The sequence below is a fragment of the Diabrotica virgifera genome, chromosome 5 (assembly GCF_917563875.1).
Source record: "Diabrotica virgifera virgifera chromosome 5, PGI_DIABVI_V3a".
Lineage (NCBI taxonomy): Eukaryota > Metazoa > Arthropoda > Insecta > Coleoptera > Chrysomelidae > Diabrotica > Diabrotica virgifera.
In genome coordinates, this window is record NC_065447.1 from 53,184,202 (window position 1) to 53,203,142 (window position 18,941).

General features: G+C 31.7%; 1 protein-coding gene across 1 annotated transcript in view; it reads right to left on the reverse strand.

Moving 5' to 3' along the window:
- LOC126885734 (putative inorganic phosphate cotransporter) overlaps nucleotides 1–18,941 on the reverse strand; it is a 102,071-nt gene that overhangs the window by 35,578 nt on the left and 47,552 nt on the right. Inside the window, exons 2-3 of the mRNA XM_050652509.1 lie at nucleotides 18,566–18,753; nucleotides 16,731–16,979 (exon numbers count right to left, since the gene is read on the reverse strand). Coding sequence (XP_050508466.1) covers nucleotides 16,731–16,979; nucleotides 18,566–18,753 — 437 coding nt within the window. The remainder of the gene's footprint in view (nucleotides 1–16,730; nucleotides 16,980–18,565; nucleotides 18,754–18,941) is intronic.

Here is an 18,941-nt window from a genome sequence, read left to right on the forward strand (position 1 = left end):
AACGTTTAAAAAATTTTCGACCACCTTTGATCCTGGCAACATGCAAATTTGTTAAAAGGAGTCCTTTTTGAGTAAGATTGTGCAAAAAATCCGAATTAGAATATTTTTCCTAGCGGATGCGCAGTGGCTTTCTGGACTATGACGAAAATGTTTAATTTTATAATTTATAATGGTATCAATCGTGCAAAAAACGTTATAAGCATGTCGAACGTTAAGGGTAACCGATCTCAGACAATAATTGGAGTCGTCGCACCGCTCCTCCTCCAAACAATTGTCTTCGATCGGTATAAAACCCTTACCGTTCTCCATACTTAATATACTATTATGTTTGCAATTTAGTTTATTAAGTATTTAATATTTTCAACCCTTATAAATTACCCCTACAAATAGATTTATTAGATCATTCACTCACGGTAAAATATTGCAAAACCTGTGAATTTTAAACAACCGCTTGAGTTGACATGAAATTTAGCATGCACATAGCTAATAAGTTAAGGAAAAAAAGTGATATAGTACCGATGTGTACTTTTGCCCTGGGGGCGAGTTTCGCCCCTTCTCGGGGGTGAAAAAATATAGGTCCAAAATAAGTCCGGAAATGGATAAACTGACTAATTCTAAGCAAAGTCAATACTTTTCGAGTTATTTGCGAGTTAATATGTTCATTTTTCAACAAAAGAATCACGTTGTTATACGGTTTTTCGCAAATAACTCAAAAAGTAAGTATTTTATCGAAAAAATATTCCGAGCAGAAATATAGTTTATGAAAAACTGAAAAAAAATCTGTGTATGTATGAAGTTTGGAGACCTAGTAGAACCAGAGTCGTAGCTAATGAAGTTCCAAGATACGGGGTGTTGAGATTTCTCTTACAAAGTGAAGATTTATTGATTGCTCTAAAACCGGTTGAGATATGCAAATGAAATTTGGTGGGTTTTAAGGTAGTTATTACGCATTTAGTGACAAACTTACTATTAAGAATTTTATATTCACCATTGGCGCGCATACGGGTACTATTCTGAATTAAATAAAAATAGTACGCCACTGAGGAATTTCAAATTAAAAAGCAATTTTGAGTTATTTATTTAATTTATGACAGAAAATATATCTTTCCTTTTTTTCATACGATGCGCCTTTTTCATCAAAAAAAAAAAAACTACTTATATCAACGCTTAAAAAGTATTTTACCTAGGTAAGTTTCAATATGGTTTTTTAACGATAACTTCTGTAATTTTGTGCTTATTTTGTGGAGAATTGTAAGTGCTAAAAGTATTCAGAAGCTGGACTTTCTGAAGGTCTCTGATTTTTAAAGCATGCGATTCAAAGAGCTTAGAAAACTGCTTCTCACACTTAGGTGCAAACTTAAAATATAAATATCTCACTCAGTGTTTACCATAGAGACAATAAGAAAACTGAATAAGTTTTAGTATAAAAAATACTACATTTTAGTGCTGACATATATTTTTCAGATTTCTTTTAGTTTTCAAGTAATTTTGGAAAAATGGAAAACATTTATAAAATATCAAAAAATAATTTAATACTTAATTGACATTTTTTTCAAACCTAAGCACTTTAAACTGGTTAAAATCTCAGAACACGTAGTCAGGCTATAAATAAACCTAATTGTGTGTGGAATAATGTTAATTTTTATTTTTGTGGAAAATTCACTAATTTAAGTAATTATTCTTTTGATTTTTCAACGACATAATCGTTTTGTTTTTGTAATAACTCAGCCATTTTTTATCCAAATCACTTTTATCATAGCACCTTTTAAAGGTATCAGTAACATATTTAAAAGATGTTTCCATATTTTTTTTCTAAAAATCTCTATTTCTTGCGTTATTTAATGATAAAATGTTTGATTCAAGGTTAATTCGAAAAAACCTCGATTTTAAGTAGGCTGTAACTTAGGTTGTGTTATTGCCATAATAATTTAAAGAACACCACTCCATTCACTAATTTAATAGATTTCTTTTCGATTATAATGAGTTTTTCGTAAAAATGCATAATTTTAGAGATATTTTTGAAAATCCACTCAAAAACATGCATTTTTCATGTAGGAAATCATCAATTTCGATCGTGAATAACTTGCTAAATATCAATTTATCGAGAAAGTCGTATATAAGATTTTTTATTCAGAATTGAGATATCTATCAATTTTCGAGGTTATTTTGAGGTTAAATATTTCCACCACCGAGAAGGGGTGGTATCCACCCCCAGAGCAAAAGCACATATCGGCACAATATCACTTTTTTCTTTGACATATTATCTATATTTGTGCCAAATTTCAAGTTAATCCAAGCGGTTCTTTAAAATTTACCGCAAAAACCGTCAAAGAATGGACTAATTTCAAAAACTCATAATTTAAAAATAAAAATCGACCTGTTTCGGGATTTACTTCCAAAAGTGCTTATTCACGAAATAATGAATTTATTCCAGTTGGCTTTGCCGCACCGTATAATAAATAATATATAATTTATTTATTATAATATATATGTTATAGTCAAAGCCCGAATGTCAGGCACTCCTAGGTTTGACTAGGCAATCCTCAGGTCTGACTGACGGTCTTAGTCAAAGCCCGAAATAAATTACAGTTTCTGCCTTTGTCTAGTCACACCCCAATCAGCTATTAAAATGTCGTAATTTGATAGATTAGATTTAATAAAACGTCATTTTTAATTGTAATGTTTATTATTTTTATATTGTCGTAATTAAAATACGTGTCAAAAAATGCCTGTAAAAAATTAGTGTTTATTCTCGCATGTTGAGACATTATGGCATTTAGAGTTGCACAATACGTTAGACCTTTTACACTTACATGGTTTTGAAGAGCACTTCTTATTGCAGTGGTATTTTATAAAAATCCTTGTCCTCCAAATTTAGAATCTTTTGTATTAATTTCTCTTAGAGACAGCTTAACGTCTGGAACATCGTCGAAATTAGGAAAATTCTTTTTGCATTCTCTTATTTGATTTCTTGAAATAAGTGTGTTTATTGTTCCGAATTTCGTACCAACTCTATATAAACCGTCAATTACTGTTTTATTTTGTATGATACTCAAAATATTTCGAGCATCTCCTTGGCACGCGTTGGAGCATGCGTTGTGCACAGAAAGAAAAGATTAAAATAAATGCGATTGAAGTTCTTCATGCCCAGGCTAATGCTATGAAACAATTAAGTGAAAAAGAATTTGCTCCAATTTCGATCGAAAAAACTGTAACAATGCCTATCCCCAGCTTTGATTGAGCCAAAGAGGATGCTCGCAATATTTTGAGTAGCATACAAGATAAAACAATTGACGGTTTATATAGAGTTGGTACGAAATACGGAACAATAAACACACTTTTTTCAAGAAATCAAATAAGAGAATTCAAAGAGAAATTTCCTAATTTCGAAGATGTTCCAGACATTAAGCTTTCTCTGTCTCTAAGAGAAATTAGTTAAAAAGATTCTAAATTTGGAGGACAAGGATTTAAAAAATGCTACTGCAGTAAGAAATGCTCTTTCAAATTACGTAAGTGTAAAAGGTCTAACATATTTTGCAAGTCTAAATGCCATAATGCATCAACATGTGAGAATAAACACTATTTTTTTTATTTTAATTACGACAATATAAAAATAATAAACATTAAAATTTAAAAAATGACGTTTTATTAAACCTAATCTAACAAATTACAACATTTTAATAGCTGATCGGGGTTTGACTAGTCAATCACCGATTTCATAAAATTTAAATTTCGACCTTTGCCTGACCAATTTATTCTCTCCTAGATTTGACTAGTCAAAGGCCGAAACTGTAATTTATTTCGGGCTTTGACTAAGACCGTCAGTAAGACCTGAGGATTGCCTAGTAAAACCTAGGAGTGCCTGAAATTCGGGCTTTGTTTATAACATTATACATATAAAATATATGTAAACAAAAATATTATTTATTCTAGATATTTACGTTGGTTATTCAAGATTATGGTCGTAATTACTAATCGATTTAATCCGTTCCTTCTTTGTCTCCAAATTTTTCTGCCACTCTTTTTAGTAATAGTATTCAAACATTATAGTTTCACTTTAAAGCCCTTTAGACTTGAACCATTGTTCTTGAACTGTTCTTTAAAAAAGTAGTTTAGAGACTCAGATCAAATATCTACCACGCGTTTTAGGTAAAAGGTGATAGAAAAAGAGGTGTACAACAATAATTAGGTAAGCATAAAGTTAATTACGGATTTCTGTTTAATAGCTGTTAATATTTTAAAAAATATATGTATTACCAGGGGATGCTAAGGATTTTTTCTGAAACGGGGCTGGTAGGACAAATAAGTTGATAATGAAATACACGGATGTAGATTGAGAAAAATGTTGTAATTGCCTCCACCATTTTTTAGAATAGAGTAATGCACCAAAATTTAAAAATCAGCAAACAGAAAACTGTTCTGAATCTGTTTTCTTGTAGCATGTTTAATTTAAATAAGATATGGTTTAAGATATTAAACACCAATTGTCACAAACCCACAAAGAGTGATGAAGATAGGTAAATCGCCTGAAGATTGGACAAAATCACTCTATATCCCCATACACAACAAGAAAGCGAAAGATATATATAGAGCAACTATAGCACAATTGCTTTCATTACGCACTGCAACAAGATACTTTTACACATACTTGTAGAGGGGATAAAGTCCTTTTATTTATTCTCTAGTCGCCGTCTCAACTTCGAAGGTTGGCAATCATCAGAAGGGTTTTTACTTTAGAGACCCTTGTTAAATAATTCCTTGTAGTTACATCCATACCATTACCTAAGGTTTTTCAGCCATGACTTAGGTCTGCTTTGTATGGATCTTTTTTTCTGGATGTTTCCTTGCATAATAATCCGGAGTATTAGATATTTATCTCCTCTCATCACATGTCCCATATATCTCAGTTTTCTACTCTTAATTATTAGAAGTACTTCTCTTTCCTTATGCGTAGGTCTCATTACCTGTACGTTGGTTATTCTATGTGTTTATGAGATCTTCAGTACTCTTCGTTAGATCCACATCTCGAAGTCTCCTCTCGTTCATTTTTTTCAGTGCCCACGTGTCCATCCCGTAGTATAATATGGATCGCTCAGAGCTATCCGTAATGTGGTACGCTAAAATGTGGTAAGCATAGACATTTCACTGGAAGCTACGTATGCAAGAAAAACCACATCCAATAATTGCTTGCGTATTCAAAACTAAAACATTGAGACTGCTTTACACAGAACATCCCAAACAATGTGAATATTTTTTGCGAATATTTTTATTGAATATTCCAGGTCCCGCGTCTTTAACGCAAGATTTAAAGTTCTTTTGACACGTATCCCAATGATACCCTCAGATAGCATATCATTCAAAAGGCTTCAATTCCCTATTTGATCAGCTTTCGCAATTACAATTAACATATCTCAAGGCAAGATAATATCTGTTTGGGACTTGGATATGGAGAATCCATATGTCAATTATACAGTATGGTGCAAATTAAAGGAATAAATTCGTTATTTCGTAAACCGGTGACTTTAATGAACAGTCCCGAAACAGGTCAATTTTTATTTTTAAATTATGATATTTCTGCATATACGGCATACTAGTGACGTCATCCATCTGGGCATTATGCCGTAATCGATGATTTTTTTAAATAAGAATAGGGGTCGTGTGATAGCTCATTTGAAAGGTTATTTAATTATATATTCAGTAATATAAACATTTAAACATTTATACAGGGTGTCCAAAAAAATTGTTTAAATTAAATGATTTGACAAAAACAAAGAAGTATTTATGTAATTTATTTAATTGAAAATAAATTTTACAGCTGTCACAAATCGGAAAATTTTATTTTACGAACAAACGTTGCATTTCGCTTAAATTACATGTTCAAACTTCCAAGGGGGATATGGCTGGCGGGAGCTGGCTTGAACTTTGAATTTAATAGAAAAGTAATGTTTATTTGTGAAATAAATATTTTTTTCGGTTTTTGGATAACAGTTAAATGTACTTTGAATTAAATAAATTACATTAATTCTTCTTTCTTTTTGTCAAATAATTTAATTTAAAAAATTAATTTTTTGGACACCCTGTATAAATAATTATGCAGATGTTTATATTACTGAATAGAGAATTAAATAACCTTTACAAAGAGCGAACACAAGACCCCTATCCTTATTTAAAAAAATCATCGATTACGTCATCACGCCCAGATGGATGACGTCACTAGTATGACATATATGCCAAAATATTGTACCTAATTTAAAAATAAAAATCCACCTGCTTCGGGATTTTTTCATAAAGTCGCCAGTTTACGAAATAACGAATTTATTCCTTTCATGTGCACCATATTGTATATTGCATGTTCACGTGTTGGTCAATCATTAAATTTATTAGCAAAAAACATATTAAAAAAAATTTAATAGGTATAATTTGAAATAATATAATTATTTGGAGTAAAAATTAATCTTTTCATACGTCATGTATGGCATTTAATTCATATAAAAGTTAACAATAAGAAATTTTAATATTATATTGTCAATTGTACTTGAACTTGATAAAAATAATGTATAAAAATCAACATTTTTTGGCGGCTTGTGTTTCATTATTATCACACATTTTATTTTTTGATGCTAATCTCTGACAGCTTTAACGCATGGACTTCATGATATTTACTTATCTGTGTTATAGTATGTTAAGTATGGAGAACGGTAAGGGTTTTATACCGATCGAAGACAATTGTTTGGAGGAGGAGCGGAGCGTCGACTCCAATTATTGTCTGAGATTGGTTACCCTTAACGTTCGACATGCTTATAACGTTTTTTGCACGATTGATACCATTATAAATTATAAAATTAAACATTTTCGTCATATTGACTAGTTTCATTCATTGTATCAAGATAGATACTTTGGTTGTTAGGTAGTAACTAGGGTGCATACCAACAATGGAGAATTAAGTTTTTATTTAGTTGTCAATAATTTTAAGTACAATTTTGATTATTACAGTTGAGTCCGCCAGTCTTTACCCGTGCGTCATTAATACCTGAAGAGATAAAACACATACTTTTTATCTAGCATCATTCTCTTCCACGCATGAAACTCATGACAAACCAGCTGCCGTTTGTTATTAAGTAACAACACATGTTATTTTTATGAACCATCTAGACTCAGTGCATTGAAAAGAGATAGGTACACAAAAAGACGATTCGGTATGTTTTCATATTTTAAGCACAATTTGTTTGACGTTTCTGCTTTGTTTACTTTTGTGGCTGTCAATCAGTTGAATTTTTTGCGGTTTTTGTCGAATTTTTGCGTTTTGAAGTTTCTTTCTATTACACAAACAGTTGTTTTCACAACTAATTTTATATTGGGCTTTGAAATTTTAAGGTAAATAATTATATTTTGCCAATTAATATTTAAAACATACAAAGCTAACTAGTCCAGAAAGCCACTGCGCATCCGCTAGGAAAAATATTCTAATTCGGATTTTTTGCACAATCTTACTCAAAAAGGACTCCTTTTAACAAATTTGCATGTTGCCAGAACCAAAAGGTGGTCACAAATTTTTTAAACGTTTTTTTTTTTGTTTTTTTTTCCTAAAATTATTTTTTTTCATGAAAAAAAGTTTTTTTAGGTTTTTTGGATCATTCCAAACAGAAAAGGTCTTTAGTGACTTTTCTCTAAAAATGATAGTTTTTGACATATTAGCGATTAAAAATTGAAAAATTGCGAAATCGGCCATTTTTAACGCTCAAAAACTATGTGAAAAACTGAAAATTTGAATGTTCCCAAAGTAGGCAGATATTCTTTAAACATCGATTGATGAAATCCCGATGAGTTTTTTGCAATACAACATTCAAAACGCCTTTGTTTTTTAAGTGCTAATTAAGCGTGCGCGACACTATTTTCCACCGACAGTATGGTGCAAATAAATTCGTTATTTCGTAAACCGGCGACTTTAAGAAAAAATCCCGAAACAGGTCGATTTTATTTTTAAGTTATGATATTGTGGCATATATGGTATACTAGTGACGTCATCCATCTGGACGTGATTACGTAATCGATAATTTTTTTAAACAAGAATAGGGGTCGTATGCTAGCTCATTTGAAAGGTTTTTCAATTCTCTATTCAGTAATATAAACACTTACATAATTATTTATACAGGGTGTCCAAAAAGTTTTTATTAAATTAAATTATTTGACAAAAAAAAGTAGAAGGACACCCTGTATAAATAATTATGTAAATGTTTACATTACTGAATAGAGAATTGAAGAACCTTTCAAATGAGCTACCACACGACCCCTATTCTCATTTAAAAAAATAATCGATTACGTCATCACGCCCAGACGGATGACGTCAGTAGTATACGATATACGCCACAATATCATAACTTAAAAATAAAAATCGACCTGTTAAGGGATTTTTCCTTAAAGTCGGCGGTTTACGACATAACGAATTTATTCCTTTCATTTGCACCATTCTGTCGGTGGAAAATAGTGTCGCGCACGCTTGATTAGCAATTAAAAAACAAAGGCGTTTTGAATATTGTACTGCAAAAAACTCATCGGGATTTCATCAATCGATGTTTAAAGAATATCTGTCTACCTTGACAACATTCAAATTTTCAGTTTTTCACATAGTTTTTGAGCGTTAAAAATGGCCGATTTCGCAATTTTTCAAGTTTTAATCGCTTATATGTAAAAAACTATCATTTTTAGAGAAAAGTCATTAAAGACCTTTTCTGTTTAGAATGATCCAAAAAACCTAAAAAAAACTTTTTTTCATGCAAAAAAATAATTTTAGGAAAAAAACAAAAAAAAAGCGTTTAAAACATTTGTGACCACCTTTTGGTCCTGGCAACATGCAAATTTGTTAAAAGGAGTCCTTTTTGAGTAAGATTGTGCAAAAAATCCGAATTAGAATATTTTTCCTAGCGGATGCGCAGTGGCTTTCTGGACTAAACGTCATTCAAACAGTAAAGAAATGATTGTGTTTAGATTTCCGTCAAAGTGAATAAAATAACAAAAATAAAATATGTTACTGAATTTTTTTATAAATTGTTTATTTATTTATAAATCAATAATAATATAAGAATTTATTAAGCTACTTCAAATGTAGCTGTAATTCTGCACAAAAATTTTGAAGCAAAACTTACATTTGACATTCTATATATTATTTGATAACGTCAAATTTTATAATAAAACCTGTAATCGGAACAGTAGCCACTTTCTGTCAGTTGTTGTTGTGTGAAATATATTTCCGACTTATTTCGTATGCTTTAAATGATGACGCACGGGTAAAGACTCGCGGACTCAACTGTATATATTAAAATATGAGCGAAAGTGAATTTGAAGAAATTGAACGGGCTTGGGAAGAAGGGTGTTCCGCAATTATTGCCGAAAAATCCAAAATCCGTTATCAAAATACCTACCAAAGTTTTAAAAAATGGTGCGAAGGCAAGAATTTAATAATCGAAGAAAAGACTCTATTGGCATATTTCGTTCAAAGACATATGCAGTTGAAAGCTTCTGGAAGCCTCTGGGCAGAATATTCAATGATTAAATCCACCGTTTTTCTTTATGATGACATTGATATTTCCAAGTTTTCAACTTTGATCGCGTATTTGAAGAGAAAAAAATGTTGGATACTACTAATGTATGCGATTCTGCAGGAGTTTCTGTTAGAAGTGAAACCACAGCCCAAACAAGTGGGATTTCATTAAATAATTTAACAAATTGTACCATAAGTTTCAATATTAATAAACAATTCGTTAGTTTTCTTTATTATTTCAAAAAATAAATTAAAATTAAAAGATTTTTTAACTCGACGGTAAGTGAATTACTTACCGTCGAGTTGGAGTACTTACCGTCGAGTTGGATTACTTATCGTCGAGTTGCTAGAAAATGTCACCTACTGACGTAAAATCTGTCACGGTAAACAGTAAAAAATGATCAATCGTGCAAAAAATATTAATGAACATAATATTAAGAGCACACAGTAGCGATCAACAGGTAGCAACAAACGCGTTCCAAGATCGCGGCTGTAATTTTGAATATTTTGTCGAGATATTTGGCACACATATTCGTAATATAATAAAGAATTGCGGTACAGAGCCCAATTTCAGAAATATGTTAGTATGTGGAAATTACTCTATAACTAAATAAAATATTGTAAAAAGGAACCTGTACCGCCATTAAAAAAAAACAAAAAATACACTTTCTTCAAATAAACTTTTTTATCCCGTGCCTAGATTTTGTGTCACATTGGAACTACTAAAAATCGATTTTTTATAACAAGAAATCGAACGTCACTTACTTGGCAACATTTCGCGTCTATGTCGTGTATAAAAATTATTGTTTTTGATAGTATAAGTATAAACGTCACTGTCAGTGTCGAATTACCGACGCACTGTTGCCTCACTTTTGAAAGTTCTCAGAACTTTCGCAATCTTGGACCGCGTTTGTTGCTGCCTGTTGATCGCTACTGTTTGCTCTTAACCGTATAATAACCAAGCCACAGCTCTGTTAGACATCGCTTAAAGACAATTTATATTTATACCTGCACTATTTGCTAGTTTGCGATGGAATTCAAAAGAGATATTTTACCCTAAGAAGACATGGTGGATACTTGAAAACTACAACTGCCTCATGGTCGTATTTAAAATATTTGCCAAAGGTGCATTTACGTACAACTCAACTTAATAAATTGTGACATTTATTATTGCGATCCCTGGTATCGGTCTTGTTATTGATACAATTTTGATTTTTCTTTTTGTGAATCATCTCCAATATGCATCATTTTTGCAGTTCTGATAGTTTTCTAAAATCTGTACACTCAAAGAAAATCTTCTCTTTAAGAAATTAACCATGCTTTTGAATTTGATATAAATGGTATTTTTCTACAACCGTGTTAAAAATGCAATTTTTAGCACTCCATACGAGCGTTAAAAATGCTACTTTAAGGCACTAGTGCTTTAAAAATTTTATTGCACTGCAATTCGTATTGACCGTATAGACAATTTTGATGTAATGTCAAAAAAATATAAAAATGGAGTGTCAGTCAAGTTCAATTAAAAGTTCTTGTAGATATTGTCTTGTAATTACGTTTGTAGAAAAAATATTGTATGCTATGCCTGTTAAAAAGTACATTTTTAAGGCACTCATGTGAATTGCAGAACTCGCTATCGCTCATTCTGTGTTCAAAATGCAATTTTTAACACTCCATACGAGCGTTAAAAATGCTACTTTAAGGCACTAGTGCTTTAAAATATTTTTAAGGCACTGCAGTTCGTATTGACCGTATAGACAATTTTGATGTAATTTCAAAAAAATATAAAAATGGAATGTCAGTCACGTTCAAGTAAAAGTTTTTGTAGATATTGTCCTGTAATTGCGTTTGTAGAAAAAATATTGTATGATATGCGTGTTAAAAAGTACATTTTTAAGGCACTCATATGAATTGCAGAACTCGCTATCGCTCATTCTGCAAACTTTCATATGCGTGCCTTAAACGTGTACTTTTAACACTTATATCATAAATAACTATTAATAGTCCATTAAAATGTTACATTTTTTAGGCCGTACCTTGTATTTCTTAGAGGAGTCAATTTTATTTCTTTAATGTATAGGGGGGATCAGTAGAAGCTTAAGTTCAAGTTTTTGGGGTCGCCATCCTTGTCCCCCGGTCGCCATCTTGGAAATGGGGTGCAAAGGGGTTTCGCGCTAAATCTCGTAAACTACCAATCCTACGGAAAATCTAATTAAACATAAAATGTAGAAAATTAAATTTTCCATAATTTTGTTTCTATTACTTTTTATCGTCAAGTGACCAACAAAAATGATATAACCAAAAATATGTAAATTTTTTTTAACAAGTTTCCTTTTGGATGTTATAACTTTTTTTCAGTTCATTTTAAAATAAAATAACATTATAGCAATTTTGTAGAGGATTTTTCAGTGAACAATTTCCACTATAAAGTTGTTTAATTCTATTTATTTATATAGGTTTTACAGCGCTCGAAAACTTGACCAGATTCTCGAATGCTCATAGGGATACAATAAAAACAAAAGTTAGGCTTACTTTTCTATCTATATATATTTTTTATTCATACAATTTATTATGATTTTAACATTCCTATGCTATTATTAATCTCTTTTTGACCTTTATTCCCACTATAAAACTTATAACTCTAAGCATATATAGAAAAGGCCCAAGAAGTTGTTTGAGGACAAATTCTCCTCTTCAGAAGAATGATGCAACCGCAAAATGCAAAATTCTTAAGCAAAACTTAAGCAAAAAAACGATTTTTGATATCAAAATCATAAAGTATGATAAAAATTAGCCATTCACCACACCGTGGTCAGGATCTCGAGATATAAGCGTTTTTTGGAGTGTGCCGCTTGTATATGAAGTAACAACTTTTTTCCTATTATATATTTTGACTTAAAATTTTCCAAAAAACTTCTTTATGAACTATATTTTATTGTTGTGTTGGTTAAAATTACAAACTAAAAAGTTTTTCACTCAACTTTTTTAAGTAAACATGAAACTAACGAAATATGATGACAAAATGTTAATAAATTAACAACTCCTTTTTTAATGTGTTTAAACATTTTGGACAAATTTCATTGTTACCTACATACTTCAAAAATGACAAAGTAAAATTTTAAAAGGAAATATTTACAGCGACCAAAGATACAGCGAGGTAAATTTGAAAAATCATCAAAATTGATTTTTGGCATTTTTGTATAAAATTTATTTTTTTAACATGTTCCACCAACTCTAGATAAAAATAAACTTCACATTCGGATTCAGCGACCTCGAAAACATAAAAATAGACCAAAATTGATCATTCACCTTAAATTTGATTTTCGTGGTTGGCATAACGGTTAATGCCGCTCGTCTAATATATAGGGTACATTCCATGTCAAATCACTCAGGCAAAAAATTTTGGATCTCCGATTTGTCCGAAAATTGGTATATAGCTTCTGCGGGACGTAAAAATAAGATATTTAAGGTCAAAAAATCTTCTTCTTCTTTTTTCTCAAAATGTTATTTTATGCGATTTTACAGTGATTTGGTGTTTATTTAAACAAATTTGCATTTTCTGTCGTAAAGTATCGATGAAAAACATAATATTGTAATAGAAGGGACTCAAAAATGTCATTATATGGCATTATAACAAGTTATTTTGAATCAAAACAAGTTTTTGATCAAATTTTATAGTGTAAAAAACGTTAAAATTCCTCCATTCCCAAAATACATTATCATCGATTTGGCTGAAAATTTGCCCACAGATAGCCAAAAGATAGGACTTTAAGTGGTTAGAAGGATTTGAATTATATTACAATACCAAAAAAGTTACATGCAGTAATATCAGACTCAAAAGTATATATTAGCCCAGTCGGGATAGCATTTGACCTTGAATGCCGAGCTGCCCAAAATTTTATTTTTCTGATCTTTAGGGGAGTCAATAGTAGCCTAAATTTAAAATCACGAATGAATTCCTCCGTTACGTTAGCAGCCATCTTGATTTTAAAGGAGAACCTGTTTTGCTCAATATCTCCGCCATTTTTAAATTTTCGACAAAAATGGTAGGAACTGAAATTGTTACAAATAAATTGTATTTACAATTATTACAATTTCTTTTTAACAATTTTTGTCGTGAGGTCGATATTTTCGAGTTAATTGTACTTACAGTAGACGCCTATATTTTTGACTATAATATTGCATCTAACTTTTTTAGTATTATAATATCATTCAAATCCTTCTCACCACTTAAAGTCCTATGTTTTGTCTATCTGTGGGCAAATTTTCAGCCAAATCGATTATGATGTATTTTGGGAATGGAGAAAAATGTAAAAAACGGTATTTTAACGTTTTCTACACTATAAAATTTGATCAAAAGCTTGTTTTGAATCAAAGTAAGTTATTATAATGCCACATAATGACATTTTTGAGTCCCTTCTATTAAAATATTATGTTTTCCATTGATACTTTACGATAGAAAATGCAAATTTGTATAAATAAACACCAAATCACTGTAAAATCGCATAAAATAACATTTTGAGAAAAAAAAAAAAAGAAAATTTTTTGACCTTAAATATCTTATTTTTACGTCCCGTAGAAGCTATATACCAATTTTCAGACAAATCGGAGGTCCAAAATTTTTTTTGCTCCAAAATTGAGTGATTTGAAATGGAATTTCTATCTATAGATAGAAAAGCATTATTCTATATGATAGAAAAGATTATTATTGACATTATTTTTCTATGAGAATTAGAGAATCTGGTCAAGTTTGGAGCGCTGTAAAACCTAGATAATAAATAAAATTAAACAACTTTATAGTGAAAATTGTTTATTGAAAAATCCTCTACAAAATCGCTATGATGTTATTTTGTTGTGAAATGAACGTAAAAAAAGTTATAACCTCCAAAAGGAAATTTCTTACAAAATTTTCTCTTATTTTTGTTTATAACTTTTTTGTTGGTCACTTTACCATAAAAAGTAATAGACATAAAATTGTAGAAAATTTAATTTGCTTCATTTTATGTGAAACTAAATTTTCTGTAGGGTAGCTAGTTTACGAGATACGGCGCGAAAGCCCTTTGCACCTCTTTTTCCAAGATGGCGGCCGGGGGACAAGGGCCTCAACCCCAAAAACTTGAACTTAAGCTTCTATTAAGCCTCCCTAGACATTAAAAAAATAAAATTGACTCCTCTAAGAAATGCACACTGAATGTAACATTTCAATGGACTATAAGTAATGTTTATATATTTAAGGTGATTATTTTTTTCACCTGTCAAATTCTGACGTTTTTGCTTTTTCAGCCAATCACCACGCGTCGTTCTAGCCAATCATTGAGTGTAATACTGATAAAACAGCCTCTTCCTTGATAAAACAGTCTCTTCCCTGATAAAACTTAAGGTACCTACCCTAAATTTCACATAATACGTTACGAACGACATTGGAAAATCTCATATTAGTTATAAAAATTGTGTTTTTAATAATTGTTCATTTTCGATTTAAACAGTTTTTATGTATTAACAATTTAATAAATAAATTGGTTCATTTTTAAATCATAAAATAATTTATCTATAACCTACTTAAGACATTGATTCTAGTTGTCTTAAAAATATTTCACAGATGCCCGTATTTACTAATAATACATATTGGTTCACAAAATAATCTTTTCAAATACCACTCGTCCTCTAAATTTTGCTTGATAAATTTTTTCGTTTTCATACTTAAACTTCTTTATTTAGGGTAAAATCACTCAAACAAACCGAAATGGATAAAGTCACTCGTCCTTCGGACTCGTGTTTTATCATTCGGTTTGTTTTCGTAATTTTACCAAATAAAGAAGTTTTCGTGAAAACAAAAAAAATTATCGATAAAATTTAGAGGACTCGTGGTATTACCTTTGATTATTGAACAGCACGATAGCCGAAACGTTTAAGCAATCATAAATTGTTGTCTATAACAAATTGACAAATCCATCTTTTAAAAACTGTCTATACAGGGTGTCCAGAAACTCTACCGACAAACGAAGACAGGAGATTCCTCAGATAATTTTAAGATAATTTAACCCAATTCACGTAGTCCGAAAATACTTCCTAAGGGAGCTAGAGCTCTTTGAAGATGGCGTCATGTAATTAGTTTTTCTTAAATACCTCCAGAACGCTTCTATTTAGAAAAACTAAAATTGGTATACATATTTACTTTCCAGAAATGAATCGATTCCATCCATTGCGAATTTCTAGTACAACTCATAGGCGTCCGTTTTGAGTAGGGAAACGGCTATTTTATCGCCTAACTTTTTTGTCTTTAATTTTTAAGCACTCTTGAGTCTGAATTATTTAATTGTGAGTTATTCTAGTACTAAAAGGTACTCTTAGTTTAAGTCGATAGGATACACCGTTTGCTAGAAAAATCGATTTGAAAATTTTTCGTTCCTTGAATTAAAAAAAAAAAGATACAAAAAAAAACTATTTAGAAAGATGAAAACTGGTACATTTATTTATATTCCAGAGATTAATCGATTTCATTAATGGCGAATTTCTAGTACCGGTCATAGGCGTCCGTTTTGGGTAGGTCAACAGTTATTTTAAAGCATACCTTTGTTGTCTTTAATTTTTAAGTATTTTTGACACTAGATTATTCAATTATGAGATATTCGAGTACTAAAAGTTACTCTTGCTTTAAGTTGGTAAAATGCATCGGTTTTTTTTTAATTTTTTTTACCTTTTTTTTTCAAATTCCCAAAACTAAAAACTTTCAAATCGATTTTTCTAGAAAACGGTGTATCCTATCGACTTAAAGTAAGAGTACCTTTTAGTACTAGAATACCTCACAATTTAATAATCTAGTATCAAAAATGCTTAAAACTTGAAGACAAAAAAGTTATGCGATAAAATAACCGTTGCCCTACCCAAAACGTACGCCTATGACCGGTACTAGAAATTCGAAATGGATGGAATCGATTCATTTCAGGAAAGTAAATATGTATACCAATTTTCGTTTTTCTAAATAGAAGCGTTCTGGAGGTATTTAAGAAAAACTAATTACATGGCGCCATCTTCAAAGAGCTCTAGCTCCCTTAGGAAGCATTTTCGGACTAGGTGAATTGGGTTAAATTGTCATAAAATTATCTGAGGAATCTCCTGTCTTCGTTTCTCGGTAGAGTTTCTGGACACCCTGTATAAAGTATATATTTTATAAAGTAATAAATACTACACATACCTGTCCAAATCCAACAAAAATTCTTGTAAGGATCAATACTTTCCAATTACCATCAGTTGCAGTGAGAATCCAAGGTGTTAAGACTGTCATTATTGCTCCTATTAAAATTCCGACACCTAAAATATGTTTACCACCAAACTTTTCAGCTAACATTCCACCAGGTAAATGAGTAATTATGTAGCCATAGAAAAACGAACTAAGAATTAGCCCTTTGGTACTTTCGCTCCAGTCATATACCGGATCATTTATCTAAAAATAACAATATATTCGTTCATAGACTTAAGAACTATAAATGCTACAAGCAATCACACGATGATAATTCGATACTCTATCACGGATATTCTGAGGTTTCCTTACGTTTAGAACTAATCGTCTTATAAGTTTATGAATACCGCACAAGATTAATTTTAAGATTAATTTGTTTCAAAGCCAAGGGTAGTTTTTTTCTTAATGTACCGTTTTTTTTTCGAAGGTTATTTATCATCAAAATATTTGTATTATGTTTACAGCTGCACTAAAAAGCTATCTAGACTAGCAACTAAACTACTCTCTGAGATTGCGCAATTTGATATTCGTCGCCTTCCTACATTATTGTTCCCTGCTGATATTCTGCAGAAGCTGGTACTTTGTTCTACTCATGACGTGGCTAAGGTATTGTAGTATTCTTTTGTTTATTTGTTTTTGTTTCAAAATTGTCACGAGTTGGCTGTGCCTTACTCTATGAAATGCCTTTTCATAATCTATAAAGCAGGCATGCACATATTTATTCACGCCCAAACAGCGTTGCGTTAATATATGTTTAAGCAGAATAAAGTCTCCTCCATTGCGAAATCCGAACTGTGTGTTACTTGTGCTAAGATCTAATTTTTTGTAAATACAGTTTTGTATAATTAAATTATTATTAATAAATTAAATTTTTTTTAAGTTACCATAATGACAGCATATCGTATTAACTGCTCTGGATACTAGGCCGATGAATATGAATAATGAATGGGCGGATAGGTCATTGTGACATTTGGAGACAGGCTATAATGGGAGTGTTGTCCTGCTCATCCGGAGCTCATCCACTCTGCCTGTAGGACCCGAATCTGTGATTGGGTTGCTCATCAGTACTGGTCGGTGTAATCTCAAGGAGCTTCTTTTGCGGAGGTTTGAGGACTCCTGGACCAGTTGTGGAGGTATGAGACAGGCTAGGCTATACATAGTGTGGCAATCCAAAAGTCTTACAGCCCAAGTTTTTCTTCTGGACCGTCGAAAATGCTGCCTTGTGGTCAGTATGCTCAACCGTCACTATAGACTCCGAGGGCCCCTTTATCTGCTTGGATTAACGGAGGCCCCACGGTATCGTATATCTGATCAGGAGAAAGAAAACTCCGCACATGTTCTCTGGAAGTGCCCAGCATTGGCTTATCAGATGTGGCAGATCTTGAGTTCGGTCTTTATGCAGCCGAGCTAGGTGAGGGAGTTGCCCTTGAAGAGATTTCTGAACGATTGGACGTTAAGGGCGGCAGGAGGAGTTCAGATTTGCAATCCCTGCTGATTCTGTCAGACATGGAAGCCCGGTGTAGCCTGGGTCCCAGACACGCCGAAGACCAGGTTCTTATAGACCTAGTCCGTGTGATAGAGGTGATACAATGGAGTCGCCGTAGGAGGTCTACGTATCTGAAGGGCTCACAAGTGCGAAGTGGGTCCTGGCTCGATGTACCGGGGCAGGACCCTACATAGTGTATGTATGTACATACACCATAGTTCTACACATGTATATATCATAGTTCAACTTAACTATAATTGTGGTTTTATTAATTGTATGGTGAATTTTACTAACCAATACTTACTTGAGTTGTACTATTACCACTTGTACTTCCGTCATCACCGGGACATGCATTAGGATCCACCTGTGTAGCTGCTTGTTGGAGAGTCATTTGTGTAATGGCAATATTCATCACAACCCTAAGCGCATATGTGTTAGTGGTTGCCAAAAAACCCATAACTCCAAGAACATACCTTTGAGGTATAACGTCCACTAAAGAAAAAGAATTATATAAAAAACAAGCTGAAAATGCATTTTATAACAATTACTTTGTTTACGGTTAGTAAAAATTATTTTTATATTTATTACTACATATATTATATTTATATAATAACACGTAATTTAACTTCGTAAGTGTTAGAATTTCACCCAACGTGGCTGGAAGCAGAACTGGATGTATA